The sequence below is a fragment of the Lithobates pipiens genome, unplaced genomic scaffold, assembly GCF_037356315.1.
Source record: "Lithobates pipiens isolate NorthernLeopardFrog02 unplaced genomic scaffold, aLitPip1_a1.2 Scaffold_18, whole genome shotgun sequence".
In the NCBI taxonomy this organism is placed as follows: Eukaryota; Metazoa; Chordata; class Amphibia; order Anura; family Ranidae; genus Lithobates; species Lithobates pipiens.
The window spans coordinates 521,438,578-521,453,931 of NW_027507758.1; the positions used below are offsets into that span (position 1 = coordinate 521,438,578).

Genomic DNA, 15,354 nt, shown 5'->3' on the forward strand with positions numbered 1-15,354 from the left:
TAGAAGCCGGTCCAGGAGGCGAGACTTTGTAATAAAGAGGCCACCGAGTAAACAGATTCTCGCTGTATGTAATCTGATGGCGCTCGCCCCGCTCCCCTCCCTGTCCCTCCAAGGCAGTAGTAATCTGAGGTGAGGCTACAGGTGGGCTTTGACCAGGCTGCATTCATGGCAATGGTGAGGCTGCATATGGGCGTTAATTAAGCTGCATTGATCGCCAATTGTGAGGCTGCAGATGGCATTGATCAGGCTGCAGATGGCATTGATCAGGCTGCAGATGGCATTGATCAGGCTGCAGATGGCATTGATCAGGCTGCAGATGGCATTGATCAGGCTGCAGATGGCATTGATCAGGCTGCAGATGGCATTGATCAGGCTGCAGATGGCATTGATCAGGCTGCAGATGGGCAATGGTGAGGCTGCATTGATAGGCACTGACCCTTATTTAGCTTCAAAGTTCTTTTTTTTCAAATTTAAGTTTTTTTTTTTCCTGAAACGTCCCTCCTAAAATGAAGGTGCGTGTTATAAGCCGATAAACATGGTATGTTTATCTGGGAATTCATGTGGCAAGATTCCTGTGACATTTCCCACTGTTGCCTTTTTTTATGTTCCCTAATCTAAAACAGTATAAACCCATAACGGGGTGAGGGGTGCCTCTATTTAATGTAGTTGATCAGTATGTGAAGGCCTCAATACTCAAATTCAAAAATCGTACCACGAGTCCCGGAGAGGTACAAGAACATTGAGGCTTGTTTATCATCTCTGCTTAAAAATGCATGCTTAAAGTGCATTTTACAGTGTATTCCCTTTTAGCTAGAATGCTACCAAAACTGCAGATAAATGGTTGCTAAGAATTTTTTTTTTTAGAACATTCAACACACCACTGTGGAAAAAGACACAGCACTATTATTTATTTATTTTGTAGCTTTTAGCAACACCAGCTAAAGGTACTATTAATTGGCCTTTAGGTGGCCTACCTATTCAACCTCTAGCTGAAATGGAATCGTATAAGTAACCTCTGCAGATCTGCAGTAATCATATATGCTGTAGGATATTTGAACTTATTTTAGCTTAAAGAAGGATTGCTTCCATTGTGTAAAATGATCAAACAATAGTAGATTTACTCTTTATTTCATTCTCTGTTTCATTCGATTTTGAATAGGAGTAAAACCGTAAATTGACATGACCATGCTATTATAGATTACAATGCATTCTAAATCCACATTTATGTTGTTATACAAATACCAAAAATATTGTTGTTAGCTTGGCGTAAGATGTGTAGCAGCCAACAGAAAATGGAAAAATAGTCTTTCTGTGGTAACATCTGATGATATCGCATATCCTGAGTATTCAGGTTTGATAACCCATAAGGAAGATTTACATTTAAGAAAACATGACCAACATATGGAGTAAATGGGACGGCGAGCAATAAGGGGATGTGTAGAATATAGTGGTTATAAGGAAAAAAGTAGAAGAGGAGAGAAAAAGAGAATAAGAAGTTCTGCTTTGCACAATATAAGGCCCCTTTCACATTGGGACGGTGCTGGCGTCGGCGGTAAAGCAGCGCTGTTTTTAGCACCACTTTACCGTCATTTTAGAATGTGAATGCAATGCTTCTCCATCGCTCGGAAGATGCTGCTAGCAGGACTTTTTTTACCGTCCTGCTAGCGCACCGCTCCACTGTGAAAGCCCTCTGGCTTTCACACTGGAGTAAATGGAGCCGCTTTTTTCAGGCTCTATACAAGCGCTATTTTTAGTGCTTGTAGCACCTGAAAAACGCCTCGGTGTGAAAGGGGCCTTAAGGTGTCTGTTTATGAAACAGAGAAAAGCTGTGATCCTCAGGATAATGGCTGATCTTTGGTGTGTTCCGGTTTATTTATCTGAGCACAGCATACAATCACAGCACACAACCGTTCTGTCACAGAGCCCTGGTTCATGTTGATGCTACTTTGAAATCTCACTACTTGAAGTGAAGTAGCGTGGTTTCAAAGTAGCAGGGTCAGTGCGATTTCAGCTGCTACTTGATAGACATCTGTGTGGCTTCATGCACAGATGTCTATTGAAGTCGCACCTGAAATCCGGAAAAGTAGTGCGGGAACTAATTTGCAAATCGGTGCGGCACCACTAGATCGGTGTCGCACCTTTTTGGAACAGTGCTATTGCCTCCAATAGGCTGCAACTTGTCATGCGATTTGATCTCTCAAATTGCATGACAAATTGATCCAGTGTGAACCTAGGCAAACTGACAATTTATGAAGGTTAGATCTGAAAATTTCACTGGCTGTTACTCTGAAATCTCTCTGTACAAGATTCTCCAACTCAAAGATGGAGAATCTGCAAGAGAAGCTGGTGTGTGTGCAGGGGAAGACTACTTTCTTCCTGTGTATGTGTGTGTGTATATATATATATATATATATATATATATATATATATATATATATATATATATATATATATATATATATATATATATATATATGTACCGTATATACTCGAGTATAAGCCGAGATTTTCAGCCTCTTTTTTGAGGCTGAAAGTGCCCCCCTCGGCTTATACTCGAGTCATCGCTGTCTGCCCGCTCGATCAGCGTGTCGAGCAGACAGACAGCGGCCATTCTATGATTCATAAGCCGCGTCTCCGGCTCCGCCTTCGCCTGTGATAGGCGGAACACTGAATTTCCCAGCAGCCTGTGTTCCGCCTATCACGGGCATCGTCTCATCCTCGTACTACGGACGAGGATGATACGACGTCCGTGATAGGCGGAACACAGGCTGCTGGGAAATTCAGTGTTCCGCCTATCACAGGCGAAGGAGGAGGCGCGGCTTTTGAATTTTACAATGGCCGCCGACGAAGAGGGCACGGGACGGAGGCAAGGCAAGGCACGGCACGGGACGGGACGGGACGAAGGCAAGGCACGACACGGGACGGAGGCTCGGGACAAAGGCTCGGGACACAGGTAGGCTGGACACACACACACACACACACACACACACACATACACACACACACACATACACACACACACACACATACACACACACACACACACACACACACGGATGGAGACACACACACACGGATGGATGGATGGATGGAGACACACACACACACAGGGATGGATGGATACACACACACACAGGGATGGATGGATGGATGGAGACACACACACACAGGGATGGATGGATGGATGGATGGAGACACACACACACAGGGATGGATGGATGGATGGATGGAGACACACACACACAGGGATGGATGGATGGATGGAGACACACACACACAGGGATGGATGGATGGATGGACACACACACACACAGGGATGGATGGACGGACACACAGGGATGGACGGACACACAGGGATGGACGGACACACAGGGATGGACGGACACACACTAAGGGATGGACAGGCATGTCTCACCCTCGGCTTATACACGAGTCAATAAGTTTGCCAGTTTTTTTGGGGGTAAATTGGGGGCCTCGGCTTATATTCGGGTCGGCCTATACTCGAGTATATACGGTATATGTGTGTATGTATGTATATATATATATATATATATATATATATATATATATATATATATATATATAAATATAATTTATGCACACTGGGGGTTATTTACGAAAGGCAAATCCACTTTGCACTACATTTGGAAGTGCAGTCGTTGTAAATCTGAGGGGAAGCTCTGCTGATTTTATTATGCAATCATGTGCTAACTAAAATGCTGTTTATTTTCCTTGCATGTCCCCCTTGGATCTACAGCAACTGCACTTTCAGTGCAATTTCAAGTGCACTTTGCACTTGTCATTTACACTTGTAGTGCAAAATGGATTTGCCTTTAGTAAATAACCCTCACTAGTACACCCCTCACATTTTAATATTTTATTATCTTTTCATGTGACAACACTGAAGAAATTACACTTTGCTACAATGTAAAGTAGTTAGTTTACAACTTTAAACATTTTCACTTAGGGGTGTACTCACTCTTGTTGCAAACGATTTAGACATTAATGTGTGTTGAGTTATTTTGAGGGGACGGCACATTTACACTGTTATACAAACTGTACACTTGCTACTTTACAATGTAGCAAAGTGTCAGTTCTTTAATGTTGTCACATGAAAAGATATAATAAAATATTTACAAAAATGTGAGGGGTGTACTTACTTTTGTGAGGTACTGTGTATATATAATTGAGAGAAGGAAAGGGAAGTGTGTCTATGTATCCGATCATTTGGATTGTTGAGACCAAAACTGAGCTTTTTGGCCACAACCATAAACACTACATTTGGAGAGGAGTCACAAGGCCTTTGATGACAATTGCACCATTCCAACAGTGAAAGACGGAATTGGATCGCTAATGTTTGGGGATGTGTGAGCTACAAAGGCACAGGAAATTTGATGGCATGATGAATGCAGTATGTTATCAAAAAATACTGGAGGGACATTTGCATTCATCAGCCAGGAAGCTGTGCATGGGACGTACTTGGACATTCCAACATGACAATGATCCAAAACACAAGGCCTACAACATAATAAAGTGAAGGCTCTGGAGTGGCCATCTCAGCCTCCTGATCTCAATATCATTGAACCACTCTGGGGAGATCTCAAACGTGCAGCTCATGCAAGACGGCCCGAGAATTTATAGGAACTGGAAGCTTTTTGCCAAGAGGAATGGGCAGCTTTACCATTTAAGAAGAAAAAGAGACCCATCCACAAATACAACAAAATAATTCAAGCTGTTATTGATGTTAAAGGGGGTATACACAGTATTAAAGGGGTTACCACCTTTCCCCCCTTGCCTCAACCCATGACATCAATGGCTAGCCCTATCTATCTTCAGGTGTTGCAGCTTTTTTCCAGGGTTCCCAGATTTAAATGCATGGTCTTTTCCTATTTGGAGCCTAGACAAATTGCTTATTGGACTGGCTTTACATTATACAACTTTCTTGTTCAAATTCCTTTAGATTTACTATGTAGTACAAGGGCCTGCCTGATTGCATATACTTTGAAAGTGTTTAGGTTTGACCTTATATTAAGGTAATCTAAAGGAACACTGCACTAGATAATTGTATAATGTATGGACAGCCTTAACCATTACAATATCAACCTTCTGTTTGGGTTCAGGAATGAAAGGAGCTTTCTAGATAGAGTTAGTTGTGCTGAAAGAAAAATATGATTCGTTGATATATTTTGTGACTTGGTCAAGGATCTTTTTCATTCTCACCTTTTGAATCACTTGCTGTCTCGCTCATTAATATTTAGGAACATATCAGAGATTTGTACCTTCAATATCTTGTCTTCATACTTTTTTTTCAGCTTTCAAATGTTCATATCTAAACTGGGTTCACAATACGTCTGTTCCAATTCAATGCCAATCAGTAATCCCATGGCAGAGCCAGTATTGCTTATGGTGGCTCTGCCATTAGATTAGAAATAGAAAGGGATGTGCATAGCTTTTAGTTGCAGCAGAGGTTTTGGCCTCTCTGTTCAGTGCAGCCCAGACCATGGGGCTCCCTAGTTTAAATAGTCCTCATACACCTTCATGGAGTTGCTCTCAGGAAAGGCTTTACCACTTAAAATGTCAATGAGGGATAACGAGAATTTTGCGTCTAGGGTGGAATCAGTCATCCAAAATCCACTTTAAGCTGATTATTAAGTTTGGCTCACCATAGGGAGAATGGGGGACAAAGTACCTTGTTGAGTAATCTCATAATCTTAAAATGAAAAGCAACTCATGGCTTACTTATCTTTATGCTCTTAAAAGATTGATCAGATAAATCTTCTTTTGTGCTTGGAGACTCAAGTATGTCACGTCATTCTGGTATATACATTTATTCAGCCTTACAAAATGGCAGCTCCTCTTTGCAGTAGTTTTACTTTGGATTTGACAAATCCCTTTATTATATTTTTATTTACAATCAGGACCAAAATAGAGAAAGAGAAGAAAGAACATGCCAAGCTGCATGGAATGATTCGCACAGAGATCAGCGGAGCAGAAATCGCAGAGGAAATGGAGAAAGAAAGAAGGTTCTTCCAGCTACAGATGTGTGAGGTAAACTGGCTGTATATATGTTTGGGGATATCAGGGGGAAATATTGAGTAGTCTTGTCTTCTATGTTCAGGCAAGTAAAAACTTATGAGATCCTATTATGTGTAATATTATTCTTATAATGTTGTGTTTAGTAGTAGTTGGTCACATACAACTGACTGTACTTGTTCTGAAATGTTGAAGACCTTTCGCCACTCATCCAAGAAGATTCTTCAGTTCTAATGAATGCTAGGAACTATAGCTATGGGTAGTTTAATGCAGTCACAATGAGAAATGGCAGGGCATACTGTAGTAAGTTATTTGGGCTGAAAAAAAAAAGCAAGTCCATCTAGTTTCACCAATAGAAAATAACAGGATAAATGCATATAAATTCTCCATATACAGAATCCTATATGCACAGTTGATCCAGAGAAAGGCAAAAAAAAAACATATAAAGCATGATCCAATTTGCTCCTGCGGGGGAAAATTTATATTCCTTCTCAAACCACCAGAAAGCAACCATATATTTCCTTTTGAAGAAGTGGAGATCTACCTGAACAACATGAAGGAGATCAAAGAACTCTGGGGTTCAGCACCCCTTTTTTTTTTTTTTTTTTTTTAACAAATTGCCTAGCGAGGCCTAACTAAATAGTGAGGTCAACTATCAGTGCACAGCTAGGAGCTGAGAGATGGATGATTATCTGGGGCCAAGAAAAAAATAATAATATAACAAATGTCACAGTAAAAATATAAACTTGGCCTACCTTTTATGAAGTGTCAGTCAGTAGGGCAGTGAATGATATGTGGACAGGGTCAGTAGGGCAGAGGACGGTGTGTGGACAGGGTCAGTAGGGCAGAGGATGGTGTGTGGACAGGGTCAGTAGGGCAGTGGGCAGCTACTGCCCACCATTCATGACTCATTCAAGTAAACAGAGCCAGCCTGCAAGTGCCCTGCAACTGCGTGCGTGTGTGGGGTTATTGCAGGTAGTGAGGAGGCAATGTAATTTAATGCAAATCCCTTGCAATCCAGAAGGCCATCAATGTCAAAATGAAACAACCATCTCTAAACAGAAGGTAAAATGAAAATATTCAGAGCTTATAATGTTGGGTCTACCCGGTGTTTCAACCCTGCCATGATACAGCTAGGTTTAGTGAATCATGCTTATGTGGTATATACATTTTCTGGAATGGTGGACATGACGGGTTCAAATTAAGGACATTTTAGCTGATGCTTCTTACTTGGGCCTCGGAGTTCAATGAATATCCTGAATACCTTTAGCTTCTTTAGTCCCGTTCTGGAACAGAAGAAAAATCCCTTACCAATGCATTATTAATAGACTGATAAAAAGTTATCCATTGGGGTTGACAAAAACTGGACCGTGCAAAACCTGGTGCAGCTGTGCATGGTAGCCGATCTGCTTCTAACTTCAGCTTGTTTATTTAAGCTTTGGCAAAAAAACAACCTGTAAGTTAACTGGCTTCTTTGCAGCGCTGCACTAGATTTTGCACTCTCCAGCTTTAGTAAATCAACCCCATAATGTTTTAGAAAAAAAGATGGGCATTAAATAAGTTGTATAATATCTGTAAATCTGGGTGTGATCATGCTATTTCTTGGCCCCAGATAATCCTGCATCTCTAGGCTCCTAGCTGTGCACTGATAGCACAGTCATTTATCAAACACTGTAAGGCACTAATGAATCCCAAGCTTACTTAGTGAACACTGTTAGCAACACTTTCCAACCACAAAAGGGTGCATATATAGGAGAAAGCTTTACCATGTGCTGGTTTACTGGTGCTTACAAAGTGTTAGCAGTCTGTTGAGAGTATTTACTGGAGACAGTGATATGTTACTTTGGCTGCTGAAACTATCATTATAGCTATGTGTTATATTTTTTGCTGATAGGTTCACTTTTCCTTTCAAGTAATGTAAATGAGTAATTACTGATCTTTATATACCACAGTTGACACTCCCGAGAGGCAGATAAAGTAGTGCTAGCCTGGTGGTTTCCATAACCACACAATTAGTAGATAGATCAGCAGTACAGTGAAATATAAATCTAAAGCTGAACCCAGAGTGGTATACAAACACCTACCGTATATACTCGAGTATAGGCCGACCCGAGTATAAGCCGAGGCCCCCAATTTACCCCCCAAAAACTGGGAAACCTATTGACTCGTGTATAAGCCGAGGGTGAGATATGCCTGTCCATCCCTGTGTGTCCATCCATCCATCCATCCCTGTGTGTGTGTGTGTCCATCCATCCCTGTGTGTGTGTGTGTCCATCCATCCATCCATCCCTGTGTGTGTGTCCATCCATCCATCCATCCCTGTGTGTGTGTGTCCATCCATCCATCCATCCCTGTGTGTGTGTGTGTCCATCCATCCATCCATCCCTGTGTGTGTGTGTGTCCATCCATCCATCCATCCCTGTGTGTGTGTGTGTCCATCCATCCATCCATCCCTGTGTGTGTGTCCATCCATCCATCCATCCCTGTGTGTGTGTGTGTCCATCCATCCATCCCTGTGTGTGTGTGTGTCCATCCATGTGTGTGTGTGTGTGTGTCCAGCCTACCTGTGTCCCGAGCCTCCGTCCGGTCCCGAGCCTCCGTCCGGTCCCGTCCGGTCCCGAGCCTCCGTCCGGTCCCGTCCCGTCCCGAGCCTCCGTCCGGTCCCGTCCCGTCCCGAGACTCCGTCCGGTCCCGTCCCGTCCCGAGCCGAGCCTCCGTCCGGTCCCGTCCCAGGATCACCGCTCTTCGTCGGCGCCCATTCCCCTGTTCAAATGCCGCGCCTCCCTGTCTGTGATAGGCGGAACACAATTTCCCAGCAGTCTGTGTTCCGCCTATCACGGACATCCTCTCATCCTCGTCCGTAGTATGAGGATGAGCGGATGTCCGTGATAGGCGGAACACAGACTGCTGGGAAATTGTGTTCCGCCTATCACAGACAGGGAGGCGCGGCTTTTGAAAGTTAGAATGGCCGCTGTCTGTCTGCTCGACACGCTGTTCGGGCAGACAGACGGCGATGACTCGAGTATAAGCCGAGGGGGGCACTTTCAGCCTCAAAAAAGAGGCTGAAAATCTCGGCTTATACTCGAGTATATACGGTATATATAATGTATATGTGTTTGTGTGTGTATATATGTGTGCGTGTATGTATGTATGTATGTGTGCGTGTATGTATGTATGTATGTGTGCGTGTATGTATGTGTGTGTGTGTGTGTGTGTGTGTATATATATATATATACACACTATACTGTATGTGCACGAATAGCGTTAAGTAATGATAAAAAATGATTACTGAAATAGTCAGAAATGAAAAAAAAATTTTGGTCCATAGGGGGCGTACAGATATGAGAGCTGAACTGGTTAAATACCACCAATAAAGGTATCAGTGTGTGATTTGGTATCTGCCTCCTGTAATCCTCTGCACAGCAGCACTTAGACTAGGAGAGGAAGCGTATAACCCAGGAGCCAATCGGGTGTGCTGCAGTGTGCATGTGCTGACACGGAACATGCAGATAGGAGAGAGAAAAGTTCATCATCAACTGCTTCTGGCCATTTATTCAAGGCTGGGTGCTGAGTGGTGAGCAAGCTGTACTGCTTAATTGCCACAGACATGTAGACTTCCTCTCAATTCTGTTTCCAAAACTCTTATGTTAGCGGGTATAGCTTTTGACTTGTTTAAGACCCCTTTCACACTGAGGCGGTTTTCAGGCGTTTTAGCGCTAGAAATAGCGACTGGAAACCGCCTACCGTTCATTTGCGTGTGACTTTTCACACTGGGGCGGTGAGCTTGCAGGATGTTAGGAAAAGTCCTGCAAGCAGCATCTTTGGGGCGGTTTGGGAGCGGTGTATATTGCCTATTGAAATGAATGGCCTGAAAGTGCTTCGGAAGTCCCACAACACGTGGCGCTTTTAACACTTTCTTCGGTCAATAGCTGGGGTTAAAAGTGCCCTGCTAGCAGCCGTGGTAAAGCATCGCTAAAACGAGCAGCACTTTACCGGTAACGCATGGTGGCCCCAGTGTGAAAGGGGTCTTATTGTTGTCTTCTTTGCTTCTTCTTGTATCGCAGGTAAAGGAAGGTAGGGTACATTTTCCTTAAGTGGTCACAGAACAGAAATGTCTGACTGAAGTTTTAACTCTTCTTTACCCTCTGCAAAACTAGACAAAAGTTGAGCTTTAAAAAGTAATTACATTTTATCACACTTTTTTATTTATTTATTTTTTATTATTATTATTGTGTGAGCCAGGGCAGAAAAATAATCAATTATGCCAAATGTTTGCCAAATCACATTTTTGCTTATATTTCTGCAATAGATGATTAATATATATTTATCATTGAGATCCTTCACTTACCATATTGTTTTACGTGTTTTGCGTTACGCTTATATTTAATTTTTGAATTCTCTGCTCACCAATTTAAGTGTATGCAGTGTATGTGACGTGTGTTTCCCAAGCAGTTACATCCTGTTTTTCTGTCACCTTGAATATACATCACTGCTATTATATGTCTGAGCAATGTTACCGAGGGCAAACCGATCTTTACAGCAGAAGTTAACCATAAATGAATGCATTTTCTTGCCAGCTGACATAATAATTTTGCTCATACGGCTTTCATTAAAGGTCATTTTGCAGTTCTACCCCAACATGTGAATTTCTTTTGTAATAAAGCCCTGCCCAGTTCAGGTCAGAATGTTGAATATTCCCGATCTATAGTACTGAGAGACCTGGGCCTATACAGAATACTACTTTTTATTTATTTATTTTTTTATTAAAAAAGATCAATATATCTTTGTGACTAAGCCCCCTCCCATTCAAACTGGTGCGATTTGTCATGCGATTTGACTGCACACTTTGTAGATTTTTTCTTTTTTTTAACCACTGTACAGCAAGTAGGAACAGCCTACACGAGGGTGGCAGCTTTGCTGTGAATTCAGGAGCAGCGCAGCATTTTTTCCTCACCAATATAGGAGGTTGCCATAGGTGAACTTTACTGGTAGGCTCAACAGCTATTTACAGGGACTAGAAACCTGAAAGTGCTGATGCACTTATACTTAAAGCTGAACTCCAGCTTTTGCTACACTTTACATACTTTATTTGGGCCAAGTCAGTGGTTGTGACATCAGCCCACTTCTCAGAATCTGCCTATCAGGGGAAGCTTTGTATTCATTGCTAGAATACATTGCTTTCTCTGAATGGCTGATCGCCGATCAGATAGACTCTACTGTGTTCCGGGTTTGAGACAGGAAGCCTCGACTCCAACCCGGGGCACAGTGCGATATTGAGAATTTAGCCTCAGCCAGGGCTTGACCGATTTTTCTTTGAATCTAGGAGCCAGCTAAAAATAGGCGCCAGTTTTTTTAACTTTCTTTTCTTTTGTTTTCTTATGGGTGGAACATGTAATATGTTCACGAAGCTGAAGGTTTTTTTTTTTTTTTTTCACATGTTTAAAAAATCATTTTAGGCCAGAAGATTGCACAAAACCCCCAAATATATACTTTCTGAAAGCAGACACCCTACAGAATAAAATAGTGGTAGTTACAATTTGTTTTGTCACATGATATTACCGCAAAGATAAAAAAAATGTAAAAGCTTAATTTTAGGGGGCACAAAACTGAATAAATTACTGTATTTTTTTTTTTTTTTGTAAAATATTAAAGCCGAGGTTGCATCAAGTAAATAGATATCCAACATGTCAAACCTTAAACATGTCAGTACCCTGGATTTTCCATAGGTGACACTTTAAAAGCCCCCTACAGGTAAGCAGTTTAGCATTACAAAGGAGGTCTGGTGCTAGAACAATTGCTGTATATGTCGCAATCAATGCTTTCAGGCGTAGGCGCCCCGCCGCGTGCGTTTACATTTGTATGTGGGGGGCAATTTTATGTGCTTGAGGGTAACTTACATTTTTTACATTTCGAAAACTTTTATTTTTTATTTTAAAATAACTTTTATTTTCGATCACATAAGGTCCCCTATGTGATAAATTGTTTTCGGGGACAAGTTCTCTTTATTGAGGCATCCAGGGTCTTGCATATCTCCCCTGTGCTTTACTGAATGTAATGCAAAGGACATCGCACTGCATTACATTGTTTCCTGGTCTTGATGGCTGGGGAAACTTTCAATGGGGCGCAGAAGTGACGTCACTTCTGTGTCAGCAACTAGAAGGGAACATGTGTATTGTCTCCCCCCTCCCCTCTACCTGGCTGCATCTGCTATGCTGGTCCTAGACCTGCAGATGGGCAATCGGAGCCTGGGATGCATAGCGGGGGGGCTGGGTGTGGGGAGCATTTGGGTGACAGCCCAGACACCAGGACAAAACTTTGTGTCGCCAATCTCGTGATTACATAAACATCGTGCTTCCCATAGTGCACTGTGTCCGGCACCCAAACACAGTGCACTTAAAGGACCTTTTTTTATTTATTTAAATTGTTTTATGACTGCCTGGGGGCGGCGCCTGTGCGCCCCCTATGGGCGGGCTGCCACTGCCTTAACCGCTTGCCAACCAGCCGCCATCATTATACTGCGGCAAGGTGACAATCCCGCAAATCGCCATAAGTTTACATCATCGTGAGATCTTGCTTTTGTGGGCACGCGCATGCTCCAATTGGCCAGCCGGGGGAAGAATTAATCGGGTTCGCCGGGCTTTATGTCCGATGGCCACCCACGTTCGTTCTCCGCAGTGACAGAATGGGGATTTGCCTATGTAAACAAGGCAAATCTCTAGTCTGACAGGGGAAATAACACAGATCCTGTCCTTCTGCTAAGTAGGAAGACAAATCTGTGTGTTTCCCCAGTCACACAGTCCCCCATACAGTTAGAACACACAGTGAGGGAACACATTTAACCCATTGATCGACCCTGATGTTAATTCCCTGCCAGTGTCCTTAGTACAGTGACAGTGCATATTTTAAGTAGCGTTGGGCTGAACAGACCCCTGTTTGGTTTGCATCAGAACTTCCAAACACCACGAAAGTTCGGAACCCAAATAACGAACCTCATTAAAGTCAATGGGACCCGAACGTCAAAAATAAAGTGGCCATTTTGAAGGCTTATATGCAAGTAATTGGGCATACAATGGTTATAGGAGTCCAGGTCCTGCCCTGGGGGACATGTATCAATAAAAAAAAGTTTGTAAAAAAACGTCATTTTTAAATGAGCAGTGATTTTTAGATTTTTAAAGTGAAAGCATAAAATTAAAAAAATCCTTCCAATATAGTACCTGGGGGGTCCCCTTTTGCTGCAGCAATGATAGCATTTATAAAGCCAAAAAAATAAAAACTTTTTCCCTGCAAGCTGCCTTTTATTTTGCTCAGCAACAGCTTGAGGAGCCAGTGTGAATGATGAGGCCACAGTATAGTGCACTAGGAACAAGATTAGAGATTTTTTGGGCTACATTCTGGTATCACTTTGACTTTGAATAGAAGTAACAGGTGCGCATTAATTGGTCTTTTGGTGTCGTGGCGCCTTCGCACCTGTTACTTCTATCGAAAGTATAGAGGTAATCTTGATGAAAGCAGGTGCAGAAAATTTGGTCTTTGGGTATTAATTGTGCCCATGAAACCTATACCCAAAACATTTTCCAGATGAAATGATTAAACACCCTAAAAGCTAGGCAGCCTCAAAGTCCTGCAGAGATTCCACATCTCAAAAAGACTTAATCAGTGACATTGACATCAGGGCTTCATAGCTGGTAATCCAGAGCTGATTTTTTTTTTTTTTTATAAAAGTTAAACGGTCCACGGAGTTTGTGGACAGACCCGTTCTATGAACGAAACCTCCCACAGCACTGAATGCCCATACTGAAAGCAAGCTGGATGCAGGGCAGCCCAACAACTTAATAGCATATTGGGCAAGTTCTGGCCAGTGGTCTATTCTCATGACCCAGCTTGAAAGCTCTTCATCTCTGTTTTGGCCCCGAGGTAATCGTCCACAATGTGATGCAGACGCTGCCGATGGTATGTGAAAGCTGACAGCTCTGGTTGGCGAGGACTAAAAATTCCAAAATGCCTCACTTAGGTGGACGCCTTCTCCAACGCTCCTCTCTTGATCAACAGAAGACTCAAAACAACGTTTTCCACCACACTGTAACCTACTGGAGTCAGGAAAAACTGGCAGTAGCGCACACAAAAGTAAATGCCATTAAACTGGCAATAGCGCATTCAAATAGAAGTCTACAACTCCACTGACACTATCTGAGCTATACATTATTGTCAAGATTACTGATACGGTCTCACTAAACTAAACTACAGTGAAACTATCTGAGCTGTCCCTACTCAAGCTGCACACTATGCAAAGCTGAATGATGGTCCTCCTCACTACACTCACACTATCCCTAGACTGACACTAACCTCATTTTCTACACTGAGGCCGCGTACACACGGGCGGACTGTTCGCTCAACTTTGTCCGCTGAACAGTGTTTCAGCGGACAGTCCGCCCGTGTGTGGGCTTTCAGCGGACAGTTTCAGCGGACAGTTTGACGGACAAAGTCTTTCGGAAATTCCGAAAAACTGTCCGCTGAAACTTTGTTTGAGCGAACAGTCCGCCCGTGTGTAGGCCACTTTCGAAATGAGCAAACTGTTCCCGCTCGGAGGAAAGTCTGCTCATTTCGAGCGCGTGTGAAGGTAGGCGGGGCCCGCGACGGAGACGTCGCGGGCTCCGCCGCCTGGAATGGACTTAAAGGGGAACCCCAACGCCGAAAAAAATCGGCGTGGGGGTCCCCCCAAAGTCCACAACAGACCCTTGTCCGAGCACGCTACCCGGCCGGCCAGGAAAGGGGGGCGAGCGAGCGCGCCCCCCCTCCTGAGCCGTACCATGCCGCGTGCCCTCAACATGGGGGGTGCCTTGGGGAAGGGGGGGCCGCGTGGCCCCCCCACCCCAAAGCACCTTGTCCCCATGTTGATGAGGACAAGGGCCTCTTCCCGACAACCCTGGCCGTTGGTTGTCGGGGTCTGCGGGCGGGGGGCTTATCGGAATCCGGGAGCCCCCTTTAATAAGGGGGCCCCCGGATACCGGCCCCCCACCCTATGTGAATGAGTATGGGGTACAATGTACCCCTACCCATTCACCTGTAAAATAAAAGTACCCAAAAAAAAACCACAACACACGAGAAAAAATATTTTATTGCACAGCTCCGGGGGTCTTCCGTCTTCGGGGGTCTTCTCGCCGGACTCCTCCGCTATCTTCGTGTAGCTCTTTTGCTAGCGGAGGAGTCCGACTTTCTTCCTCCCCGCCGCCGGCCTCTTCTCCCGACTTCGGGGGTCTTGTCCCCCTCTTCGGTTCTTCTGCCGGGCCACCGCGCCTTCTTGTAGCTCTTTTGCAGGCGGTG

The 15,354-nt window shown here is 43.6% G+C and overlaps 1 protein-coding gene across 4 annotated transcripts in view; it reads left to right on the forward strand.

The window, feature by feature from the left end:
- Positions 1-15,354, forward strand: part of ASAP2 (ArfGAP with SH3 domain, ankyrin repeat and PH domain 2) — a 356,358-nt gene that overhangs the window by 181,626 nt on the left and 159,378 nt on the right. For all 4 annotated transcript variants that reach the window (XM_077488750.1, XM_077488749.1, XM_077488751.1 and 1 more), the window contains exon 6: positions 5,919-6,048. In XM_077488750.1, coding sequence (XP_077344876.1) covers positions 5,919-6,048 — 130 coding nt within the window. The remainder of the gene's footprint in view (positions 1-5,918; positions 6,049-15,354) is intronic.